At 44.2% G+C, this 13,130-nt stretch overlaps 1 protein-coding gene across 1 annotated transcript; it reads left to right on the forward strand.

Moving 5' to 3' along the window:
* The first annotated feature begins 3,739 nt into the window (after positions 1-3,739).
* On the forward strand, positions 3,740-6,100 carry LOC117730822 (potassium voltage-gated channel subfamily A member 3-like). The gene has a single exon (XM_034532816.1). It carries the CDS (start codon positions 3,865-3,867, stop codon positions 5,416-5,418), a length of 1,554 nt encoding a protein of 517 aa, XP_034388707.1. The 5' UTR covers positions 3,740-3,864; the 3' UTR covers positions 5,419-6,100.
* The last annotated feature ends 7,030 nt before the right edge of the window (positions 6,101-13,130 follow it).

Here is a 13,130-nt window from a genome sequence, read left to right on the forward strand (position 1 = left end):
TCGGTGACATCACTCGTCATTTGACCCCCTCGCCCATCGTGGCGAGAAAAAGTGTTGCTGCATTATTTATGACCTTGGCCTTCACCTTGACTCATGATAGCATGTGGCAGCGGACAATGTGAATGTGTAATGATTCTGTACTGGCAGGGCTCACAGCCAATGACCGATCGATAGACGCTGCTCTCTCTCTCTCTCTCTCTCTCTCTCTCTCTCTATTGATCTATGCCTGAGCAGAGAGACAAAATGCCTTGCTCTTCATTGCTCAAAGAGCAGTCCAAGCGTTGTCATGTTTGATGAAGACCATCCCTCTACTCCCAGACACTGTCCACAATGTTAGAGAATGAAAAATGCAGTTCAGATCTTTATTATATCAAATGCCCTCGTCTCCCTCCCGAACCTGAAGCGCAAAGTAATTTGTAACGTCCTTTAAAATTGCAGCTTCTGCCAACGTTAATAAGTCATTTCTTAACTTACCGGACTGATAACAATTTTTTTTTTTAAGTCTATCTTTAGCGTCCTTCAGCTCCAGAGGTTTGGATACATAATCTGCCTATTTTCTTTTTTTTCATCCTGCGCCGGCAGCCAGCAGAATGGGCTAGAAAATATACTGAATTACCTTGTGGAATAAAAACTCTATTAAACATGTATGAGTACATGTAAGATTGGGCATATGCATGTGCTCATCAAGGTCAGCGTCTCGGGGGAAACTTTGGCTCGTGTTTTACGAAGACAATAAATCACCTGTACAGTTGTGACTGTGAAAAGAAATAGACTTGATATCAAGTCTGACACCTTGCTTCTCACATGGATGGTATCTTCATGGGAACTCCATTATACCGCCGCTGTGAAACGTATCGGGAACTTTAACCGAGTGTAGAAGTCGGTCAGCGGCCATCAATCATCGCAATCCACAAGCAAGAAACGTATTTCATCAACCGGTCTGTGTTGACAAGCATTACACGGCTCAGAGGAATTTACTTTGAATTTGTTCTTCAGCTCTTATATTTAACTGGAGGGTGCGTTGGATGAAAGGGAACAGGGGGTGCCAAAGGCTGTTTGGGTAATGAGTGTTGTTACAAAAGGAAAGTGTGTCTCCTGCCTAGGGTCTCGGCTTTCTGTCTGTTCCCTTTTGGTTGAGCTGATTCTTCAGTGTTTGATGAGCGGCCTCAGCCTGGTTCCTTTTTAATCCTGATATGTAACGTGTTTATTCCTCATGCAGCGGGAATGTGAGAAATAGTCTCTGGTTTCCCCGATTCTGCACAAGTTGTACTAGAAATTATGTAACTTCAACTCAACTCATTTTCTCTTTGACAAAACACTTGATATGTTGTTGCCATGGAGACCCCAGAAGAAAAAAAACCCTAGACAAAAACATCCCATGCTACCGGTAGGTTGTTATTAGCAGCAGGATGTTTTTTTTTTTTTTTTTTTTTGCTGCAGATGACACTTTTTTTTTGTCATCACATTTCGCAGTGCTGATTAGAAAGAAAGTGTCATTATCTGAACATTACCGCGCCACTAGAAAACGAGTTACGCCACTTAAAATCTATTTCCTCACACAGAACCATCAGTGTCAATACACATCTGTATTGACGAGTCTCTCATGCGCTGAGATTAACAATAGCAAAGTACAGCTGCACCGTGAATAAAGAAAGTATGTACCGTCCGTCCTATCAGCATTTCAATATATAATAATGCACAAACAAGTGTCTCTTTTGTATTAGACAATTTCACTCATTAATTAATCTGTAGATTGGTTTCTTGATTACTCAATTCATCATTTGGAAACATGTGTGAACACAGTTTCCAGGAGTCCAAGCTGACATCTTAAAATTTCTTATTTTCTCCGACTAATAAAGCAGAAGATATCCGGTTCACAAATATCTGAAACTAAGAAAGCAGAAAAACGATCATTCTGGAGCTTCGTAAATTACTTGAATGATTAATTTTCTGTCGATCAATTAATCGACTAATTGTTTAAGCTCGAATGTGAAACCTGGTTCAGGTTTGGTCTGTTGGGTCGGAGGGGGTTGAGGTCAGAGGTCATAGGGTTCTCGCATGACATCAGGCATGATTGCCTGTTTGTTTTGTTTTTATTGTTTATGTTTCCACCTGTTTTTTCAAGAGCCACGATGGAAATAAGCTTTTAACTTGTGTTTTTTTTAATCCTTGACTGTTTTATTGTACACAGCTGTTTGTTTGCAGTATTGTATTTACTTTAGTACATGTGTTTACCTAAGATGTCCTCAGCAGAAGTATCAGCCATGTGTGGAAAATAGCATCACAGATCTGACTGAGGGAAAATTCCATCCACCTCTGAGCTGCATGAGAGGAGACAAAGGACAGTTTGAAGTGATGGTGCTGTTTGTCATCTGTAGCTCTCACGCAACAATATTTTAACTCATTGATGAGAAGTGTTACGTTGTCACGCTGGAGTTTTAGTAGTTTAGTTGGTATTGTATATATATTGTGTGTGTGTGTGAGAGAGAGAGAGAGAGAGAGAGAGAGAGAGAGACTTTATTTTCAAACGGGGTCTAATGTGCTTTAATTTATTGGTTCAGCTGTGTTATAGCTGCTAAAGCCTGCTTTTCCTTTGATATCCTACAGACATTGAGAGGTTTTCCTCACATATTTTTTTCAGGCAGCGCAAAAGAGGTCAATAGGCTTTTTTAGATCAGTGTCATCGGCTTTAAGAGGATTTTCTCATATGTTCAGTCTAGAGTCCCATGTTTGGACAGCCTATAGAGGCTAAGCTTTTCCTTTTGGGTTTGATATGTTGAAATTAAAACCCACAGTTGCACATTGAAAATGGAGAAAAAAAGGAGATTGTACATTATACCCATGAATTTGAACATGGTAACCCATGTGCTCCTGAAGCCACGGACAGTGATGGACACCTTTGATGAAGCGTGTCAGTATTAATTACAAACGACACTGATTCATCGTTTTCCTTATGAATCCGCTGTCCCACAGACCGACACGTGCAGACGCTTCTTTGAGGCGGATCCAGGAGCTTCTATCTGTTAATAAAAAAGCATCTTTCGACGAATACACGTGGAATCACACATGCAAAACTCCAACAACACTCATCGATTTACAAGCTGACGCTCGCTTATTTTCAGCACCTCGGAGAGCAACACCCCACCCCCCTCACACACACACACACACACACACACACACACACGAAACACGAGACGCGAGAAAAAAAGGCAAATGCATATTTTCATTAATGTGGTGTGGACAGTGAACATCTGGACGTCCTGACAGTTTGCATGTGCAGATGTGAAGCAATGACTGACGTCGAAAGTGACATCGGACTTTGGTGCAAACACAGTGCGAAAGAGGGCATTATTCGTCATATTTATTGTCATTTTTCTTCAAGTAAACTCGCCGACAGAAACCCGTGTGCATGTTTTAGGACAGCGTGATCCGATCACTTGAATGTCTGCGTTCACAAGCTGGTATCAGAATGTGCAGGAAATCTACACGAGCTCACAAAGAAATAACATGAGATGGATCAAAGAGGTGTGGATGTGATTTCATCAAGCGGCATTGTTCCACCGCCTTCATGAATGAACGTGTGCACGCGCGACATTAAGTGTCAAGTTCATTTCCGATTGGGTGGTAAGGTGGACGTATGTCAGACATGCGCGCCGCGGGCGGGTGTTTGTAAAGAGTGTGTGTGGGGGGGGGGGGGGTGGGGGGGGGGGGGAGAGAAAGGCAGAGGGGCGCGCAGCGTTGAGTGTGTGGAGACGCGGTTCGAGGACATGTAAGTGGCGTCGGCCTCAGCTCTCCAAAGCTGTTGTGCTTTGGCTGGGAGAGGCGTGGCGCACTCTGCCCCCTCCAGGACCGACAACCACCTGTATGGATGACCGGACCTCGCGCGTGATCCAGCCCCGCTCGGCCGCCAGGCACAAAGGGAGCCACGCGACCGACGGCCGTGGTTATGCCGAGGTGGAGAAGGGCGTCATGACGGCGGAAAACATGCTGGAGGAGCCCGCCGTCCTCTCGGCGCCTCACCTGTCGGTGGATCGATACGCGCGCGGCCGGCAGGGATGCTGCGAGAGGGTGGTCCTCAACATTTCGGGCTTACGCTTTGAGACGCAACTTAAAACTTTCAACCAGTTCCCAGACACGCTGCTGGGGGACCCCAGGAAGAGGATGCGCTACTTTGACCCGCTGAGGAACGAGTACTTCTTCGACAGGAACAGACCGAGCTTTGATGCCATCCTGTACTTCTACCAGTCAGGAGGGCGCATACGGAGACCTGTTAACGTCCCCATTGATATTTTCTCCGAGGAGATCCGGTTCTACCAACTTGGAGAGGAGGCTATGGAGAAATTCCGCGACGATGAAGGGTTTATAAAAGAAGAGGAGCGCGTGTTGCCCAAAAGAGATTTCCAAAAGCAGGTTTGGCTTTTGTTTGAGTATCCTGAAAGCTCTGGACCGGCGCGGGGGATAGCCATAGTTTCAGTGCTTGTTATTTTGATTTCAATCGTTATTTTCTGCATGGAGACTCTGCCGGAATTTCGGGATGAGAGAGACCAATCCAAAGTGGCCCCCACAGCCAACGGCACTGCCCCCTACGTGCCGAGCCCGTTCACAGACCCCTTCTTTGTGATTGAGACCCTGTGCATCATATGGTTCTCTTTCGAGTTGCTGGTCCGGTTTTTCGCCTGCCCCAGCAAAACGTGCTTCTCCAAAAACATCATGAATATCATCGACATTGTTGCGATAATCCCCTACTTCATCACTCTGGGGACCGAGCTGGCCGAGAAGGAGACCAACGGCGGCCAGCAGGCCATGTCCCTCGCCATCCTCAGGGTGATCAGACTGGTGAGGGTCTTTCGCATTTTTAAGCTGTCGCGTCACTCAAAGGGACTCCAGATTTTGGGACAGACCCTCAAGGCGAGCATGAGGGAGCTCGGCTTGCTCATATTCTTCCTTTTCATCGGGGTTATCCTCTTCTCCAGCGCGGTTTACTTTGCGGAAGCAGACGACCCCTCGTCCAGTTTCACCAGCATCCCGGATGCGTTTTGGTGGGCGGTGGTCACCATGACCACGGTGGGATATGGGGACATGCACCCGGTGACGATCGGTGGCAAAATCGTGGGCTCGCTGTGCGCAATAGCGGGCGTGCTGACCATCGCCTTACCCGTACCAGTGATCGTGTCCAATTTCAACTACTTTTACCACAGGGAGACTGATGGAGAGGAGCATCCACAGTACGTGCACACCAGCAGCTGCGAGCACCTCCCCGCGGAGGAGCTGAAGAGGTCGTGCAGCTCCTCGTCCCTCAGCAAGTCTGAGTGCATGGTGATAGAGGAGAGCATCAACGGCGCGTTCAAGCGGACCAACTGCTCCATCGAAAACAACCAGAACTGCGTGAACATCACGAAGATCTTCACAGACGTGTAAATGAACCCCAGAGTGGAGCATGAACACTTAGTAGATATATTATATTTTATTTATATAAATGTATAGCCCATCATAACGTGTCCGTCCATATCATGTGGATGCATGCGTGCGTCATATTGGTTTTGTAGTTTTTTTAATGTAGTCTATAAGCGAACTCGTTTTTTCTTGGTTCCATGTGTGATTCACATGTTTTGAGTATTTCTAAGAGATCAAGAAGTATTAATAAGAACCGGAAAGATTCGCGCTGGAAAAGTAGCCATGTCATTTCGGCTGCAGCTGGTAAAACAAACAACAACAACAACAACATGTAATAAAGGAAGCGGCTTGTTGAATGTTTGTACAGCCACTCGATGCCTATATCTTGATGTGTATCCGAAGGTTGTTGGTGTTCATATACACGTGTAGCATATAGTCTACTATATCGCATTTACCAAAACTTTGTGCTTCGTGGAAAGAAAAGTGTCAATGTCCAGTAATGTAATGAATAGACTGCTACTTTATAGCCAAATGTCTGTTTTAGGTTATATTTAATATCATAACTTGTCGAGATGTTGGACTCTGAGTCTTGTTCACATAACTATTCAGGTAATAACACAGAGTGGTGCAGATGGAAACACTTATCATGAGATGTTTTTGTAAATTTTTATTTTTATTCAGAGCTGCCTATATAGCCTATATTAAATAAAACGGAAATGAACTGATCCCGACTCTAAATGTCATTATAACCTTTCGCTAAATATCTAATATCATTGCAAATTCCGTCCAAAATGAAATATACAAAGTGAGTTCGAGGTCATGCACTGGATGAACGGACTGAGAGCGTGCGTGCGGAACGTCCCGCCTCGTGCTCGCTGGACCCGCCTTGTGATGCAGTCTCCATGACGACGGTGGTTTCCATGGGTAACCCCCTCTGATGCATGTGTTGCGTTTTCACAAAAAACTGTATACCACCTTTTGTGCCCTTGTGCAACAACTGCAGGGGAATGTTTTTGATATTATGTCACACTAACATAATAATGTATCTTTTTTCATTTTTATTTTCATCATGCAGCACTATTACCAGGAGTCTTAAGTTATGAGAAGCTGTGGTATAGCCCTGCAGCCTCTCTTTTGTTTCCCATCACCGCCTCAGCTGCTCTATTTTTCAGACGTGAGCTTCATTCTCTTGAGTTGGCATGCCAACTAGTCTGACGTCAGCGATACTTTTCATCCCCTCCAGCAGACTTTGGGCGAGTGCTTTGGGTGTAAAGTGGCCGAGAGCTGAAGTGACGCAAACAGACAGAGGAACTCCAGGGAGTTTACAATAATCACAGGGCTTTCTCTTCAATAAGTGCAATGTGTTTTTTTTCAAAATTGCAATACTTTAGCAATTATTAGGGCTGCAGCCTTTGATTGTTTTCATTATCGATTAATCTGTTGATTATTTTCTCGGTCAGCTTGATTGATCATTTCATCCATAAATGTCCTAAAATAAAGAAAAATACCGGTAATATAGTTTCTCGGAGTCCAAAATGATGAACAGTCCAACATCTAAATGTGTTCAGTTTATGATGATGATGACATCAAATTGAGAACAACAGGACATTTTCACTTTGCAGAAACTGGCAGCATATATGTTAACAACAATTTTAATCAATCATTTTTAGTCAAGCTAAAATGACAATTAAACCAATTAGATGAGAAATTTGCTCATAATTCAAAAGTAAAGACGGCAACGTTTTTATGAACTGTTATTTTAAATGATCATTAAGTAGGTTAAATGATGTATTGCTGCTGAACTGTAGGTTCAGTCATGTTAAGTTAACGGGTGTTTTTGAAAAGAGCATCATCATGCTGAACATGGCTCAGGGCTGCCCTCTAGTGGATCTGCTGAGATATTACTGTTGGGAATAATAATAATATTGAGCTTGTGTTGATAATATTTAGCCCTGTTTTATTAGTTATTAGGGTGAATCTGTTATTTTGACTTTTATATTCATGCGTTGCATATACGCTTGGTCCCGACTGCCTGTGATGAGACTCCCTGACCCCACTTTAACCACTCAAAAACAAAATCATTGTTTTATTAACTTGATACTTTGCGTATATTATACGTTCAAGAGGATTTTGAATGTATAATGTTTCAGACGTCTCCCACAGAAAATGATTCTTGTGTCTTTTGTTTGAGTTCTATGTTCTATAACTGTGGATAGCCTACTGTACATTTATATATATATATATATATATATATATATATATATATATTTGTCAATGTATAGCACATGTAACATATAAAACATATTTATATTTTCTATTGGTGTAACAACAATGCCGACTTTTAGCCTGACCCATAATTCTTACGTTTCCCAGGAGATAAAAGGACAAACAGCTTGTGAGCCTGAGTGTTACACGACTTTGAATAAGCACACGAGCGAGCACAGAAGTGGATGTGAAGGTTACTTGAAATTCACTTTGCAGCACGCTCGGCTGTCACAAAGCAGCACCCGTTGATGGAGAATCACATGAAAGCTCACGTTGTCTGTTTACAAAGCAAAATTATCACAAAAGACTAAGAGCTATAAATAATACAAGAATAAAAGAACAATTGAAGACCAAATCCCCTATGAATTAAACAATCTTTTGCATGATTTTTTTTTTATCCCATATTTATAATATAGTGGACTGAACTGCTATTTTGCTTTTAGGTTGAGTTCATGTTCAGCATTGGTCTGGTGAGGTTTTCTTTCTTATCGGCAGAGTGGGTCGTGATGACAATGATTCAAATGTCAAACTTGACCAAAGCGGCCTGTTTTAGTAACACGTGGTTCCCATTTGATTTGTGTATACAAAGCCTCCACACAAACACAAATAAAACCGCTTAAGTGAGGAAAACGCAACTTTAGAAGAACAGGCACAGAAGGCGAGAACATATCATAAATATCGCCCACCCAGTTCTACACGCAGGCCATTAAGGACCTCCGTCCTGCAGAACAGGTCCCATGCGGCCCACAGCTCCAGGTTGAATCTATTTTTGGGAACTGCTGAGTGGCTTTGTTCCCTCTGTTGTATCTGAAATTGAAGTCCTTCTTCAATGTATTTTCAGGGAAATTAAAGCGTGTCTGCAAGTTACTCAGCGCCGTTAATCGTCTTCTGCAGAGCACCTGCAATTCAGGCTTATTCTGGTTTGTGGAGAGGTAAGAATCTCAATGGAGGTGCCCTCTGTTGTAGCCTCAGGGGGAGATCAATGTTGCTTTTAAAGTATTTATATTAATAAAAGAACATACTTTCTTGAATTGCCCCTTCGTTCCATATATAACTGGGTATCACACATAGTATCAAAGTAGAAGTTGCCATTAAAGCCACATTAATCCATATTTCTCTCTTTACTACACAAACGTCTCCATCCGGATTGTTTCCATCTGTCAGCTCTTTTCTGGCCTGCAAACTCTTATAATCTAAGTAGAAAAAGTTGAGAGAGGCCAATGCTACCTAACATGCTACGCACAAAACATCAGATAGTCAGAAGTTAGTAGTTGGTGCTTATACTGGAGCATTTAGCTGCAACAGAGACAGATCTGACTCGCAGAAGTTTGTGTAGGCCAAAAGAGCAAAAAGGAGAGTGACATCTTGACACTAGAAACAACGAACATGTTCACTTTAACAAATGTAGAAGCTGATCAATTCCCAGTGTTGGGATTTGGGTGTGTTCCACTATTGCTCCAAAGTGGCCAAACAAATGAATGCATGCTTTGAGTGTCTGATCAGGTTGGTAATTGTGTTTACTTTCTCTCATTCAGATGGTTCTAAATCTGCAGTCATTTATGTTGATAAAGGCTGCTTGTGTTTAGACAACAGTCTCTTTTAATTTGAAGTTAGTTTGTTAAAGGTCATACTCAAAGAAAGTAATGGAATAGCATATTTTTCTTATCTGTTCGGATAACATGTCAACCCTCTTTGTGTAATGTCATAATATGGACCATATACATGTCTAATTGAATGTGCAGAACGCAGCATTAAGAAGACTAGATTAGAAGCAGGATGGGACAGTGATGACTTTAATACATATGTCTGCTGCATGAAATGCCTGACTGTGTGTCTGAATGAGCGTGCTTCAGTGCAGCACAGCAGTAAGACGGTGACAGCTGGTCCGAGTGCACCCTGCTGTGGGATCCATGGTCACTATAAAACTTGGAAGGCACTAGAGCGAACGTGCACACAAACGCTCACAGATGCAGGACACTGCAGACAGTCCGCCCTGCAGCTGGTCCTTTCTGAGACTACTGCTGAGACGGGAGGAGTCCGGGATCCTGTTCGGTCGAGGTGTGGAGGGGGTTAGGGGGGACCTCTGGCTTCCCCTCTCCTCTCGTCCCCCTCGCATGTCCTCGCCATGCCAGCAGTGGTGCCTCGCTATACCTCCAGTGATGCCCAGCGTCTTCCAGGAGAGGTGCCGCTCGTCAGCCTTGAACTTTATACCAACGCGTGTTTGTGACGCTACGATGGAGAGAACCAGGGAGGGCAGTGGCGCGAGCCCGGTCCAGTTATCCACAGCGCATCTTCTCTCCTCCTGCTCTGACGGTATTTTGATGTGGCACAATGTGCACCCTAAAACTGTAATTCAGTGCTGCCAATAATAGAAACCATAAGACACATTGCCATTATTTCTCTGGGTGCCGTTCATCCATCTGCTCTTCAGAGAACATGTAATGGCACTCTTGGGGCTATTCATAAAGTTCACTCTTCTGCATCAAGGCTCTGTGTTCTGGGCTTTCAGTGAGAGAACGGAAAGCCCAGGAAGTGTGTCAGACAAAGAGCATATGCCCCCCAGAGGGAAGATGTACCTCTCAATGAAACTAGTTTCATATAAGCAATATTACGTGTCCCAGGTGTGAAACAACGATTCACATATTTTACACTTCTTCTACACACTAATTCATCTTCATCTAATGCAGCTGACTGCCGGGAAATGAAAAGTGCTTCGTCATCGTGCTGTAACTTTACCTGAAATATCCCAGCGGCACCATGAGATGCCGTGGGCGTGATGTCACCGCCCAGCCTCCTCCCACCGCTGCCCCTAGAGATGGTCTCCGTAGCAACCGAATGAGGCTGAGTACAAGATTCACCCAGATACAGTGGCAATGCTGACTTTGGGCAATTTCTGCGGCAATTTCAGGCGCTTTCCAGTCGTCTGTTCACCTCACCCTTGACGGACAAGGTCAATGTTGGAGGGAAAGGTCCGATGTGTGTGGAGCCCCAGTCGGCTCGTCCCTCGCAGAGAGCGGCTGCTTTGCAGTGTTGACTGCAGACCAGACTGCTGCACAAGGCTGAGGGCAAATATTTTGGTTCCTCCAGTCACTGGCAAATAAAAGAAACCTGAGGATTGCATCAGAGACGCATGTTGTCACTGTGCATCCCACAAGTCCCATAATGTGCATCTGCGCTGCGGCAAAAACAAATGGAGCCAATAATGTGTCTCCAATGTTGATGAGCAGATCTGATATAGTGGTCGTGCTTTTGATGCCACGCTATTTCGTGCACTTTCTAAAACATGAAAAGGGAGCAAAACCAGGATTTCCTAAACATATTCGGGTGGGGGGGGGGCAATATGCTGCAATAAGTCACTGGTGCATGCAATGCATAAAGTCAGCCGCTTCCCTTTACAGAGCCTCGCTGTGCATGGGAAGAGCTCGTGGTCACAGACACACAATCAGTTGCATATTTGTCCTCTCACCCTCATATAAAAGGTATCTTGTGGCCAGTGACCTTGGTGTAATATAACCTGAAGTGTTCCTGTAGCGAGCCCTTACCTTGACTTGGATTTCACAGTCATACAGACACACTGTGTGAGGCAGCATGAGGGTATCCCTGCAGCAGTGACACTGACTCTGTCCTTCAGGACAGTTCACTAAATTCAATGAAGCCTGAATTCTTTTTTTTTCTCATTCTTTTTTTCCTTTCGCCATTTTGCAGCTGTCGGTACAAATGAAGAAGCCGTTTAGCAAAGTTGATTGTTTCAGCCAAATGTTTCACGCTGTAGCTTTTGACTTGCAGATCAGCGGCATTCGCGTCCGCGCCGACAATATAATCACGAGGAACATGTCCACAGGTGGCGACTGATATTCTGCAGAGCTGTGAGTATAGACAATTGGCTTTTGCAGCGGGTCTGTGCAGACCTCTGTGAGGTTATCTGTGTATACATGAGATGCAGCTTGGCAGTGGACTGCAGTGGCCTAGTGTCCTTGTGTCTCTCCTGGTGTCTGGCTCTTTTCCAGTGTCTTCTCTCAGCCTGCTGGGCCTCAATCGAATGAGCACGACTCTCTCCTTTCCCTCCCTTTGTTTGTCTTCCCCTCCCTCTCTTTGTACAATGCTCTCTTTCCCCCATCCCTCCCTTCTTTACTGTCTCTTCCTTTCCCTGCCCCAGATGTACCGTTAGCGCCAGGGGCTCAGAGGAGGACACGGGGAGCTGCATTTCCATACATTTGTTTAAAATGTCAGAATAAATAGGATGGGCTCCATTTAGCACAAGATTTTCATTTGAATATGGTGATGAATTGTGTATGGGAGAATGAGGAAATATACACATGGATATATAGGCGCTGTGTGTGTGCTTGAAACCTGTGGCTGCTGCAATGCAGTGTCAAGGAGCAAAGAAGTCCAACAGACCTTAAAAAGAGCACTGCAGTATGGAGCGCTGAAGCAGAGCAGCGCTGACACAGTTGATATGAGTTCATATTTGAGAAGTTAAAGGATCTCACGAATTTGGAACATATCTTTTGACTCGCAACGCTTTCAACATGGCGGGCTAGCGGTGCTAACTGCACGAACAAGCGCACGCAACAGCAACAGTGGCGGCAGAGGCAACGGTGTTACCCTGAAGGGGGAGCCGGCGACGCAGCCGCGAGTTGGAAAGGTCGTCATCGGCAGTGAAGAGCGGCGGCCGGGAGCCGACCGGTGGGACACAAACAGAAGCGACGCGCGTGAGGCCGGCCCGGCTACGTAAACGAAGCGCAGAGAAGCTCAGACAACGACGAGAGCGACGCCATTCCCTGCTCCACAGCTTCACATTGCAAAGAGTTCTTCGACGCTGTATTCATGCCCCGAGTCTTGTTTATGGAACCTTTTAAGCTCATTGTATTAAATAAATACAAGTTTTTTGTGTTTATGTACATCAACATAAGGCATTTTTCAGAAATAAACTCAGCTATCTGGGGTTTGTGGTATACTGTCAGGGGGTCGGAAAGCTTTCAAAGTCATGTTTTGGTACAAAAGGCTTTATAGTTCAATAAATAATAATACATTGTTTATCTTTTCTCGTGTTGATACCCGTAATAAAGATTGTTGAAGTGTATGAAATGGCCTATGTCTTATTCCAAGGGGGTCCCATATCTTGTTAACCTCTGATATACACACTAATACTAAAAGTCTCTTGAATGTAAACTAGTCTGCACTACAACTGGAGAGATTATTTACTGGTCAAAAGTTCAGATGGGACTGATCAACCAGCTTTTTGTTTGATGTGAGAAATCATTGCATATGTTTATGTTTTATGTTTATGAACCCTAAATGCCTTTTATTCCTCTAAAATAATGAAACCACAGCAGAGTGAAGCTGGCTGCTGAGTGACAATGAGACTTCAGTTTCTCAGTCAAGTAAATTTTCTCTTCCCTCGGCTCCTGCGCCAAAACAGCATCTGATGGAGTCCTGAAATCAATACTTCTTGGAAACAAATTCATTGT

The sequence above is a fragment of the Cyclopterus lumpus genome, chromosome 5 (assembly GCF_009769545.1).
Source record: "Cyclopterus lumpus isolate fCycLum1 chromosome 5, fCycLum1.pri, whole genome shotgun sequence".
Classification (NCBI taxonomy): domain Eukaryota; kingdom Metazoa; phylum Chordata; class Actinopteri; order Perciformes; family Cyclopteridae; genus Cyclopterus; species Cyclopterus lumpus.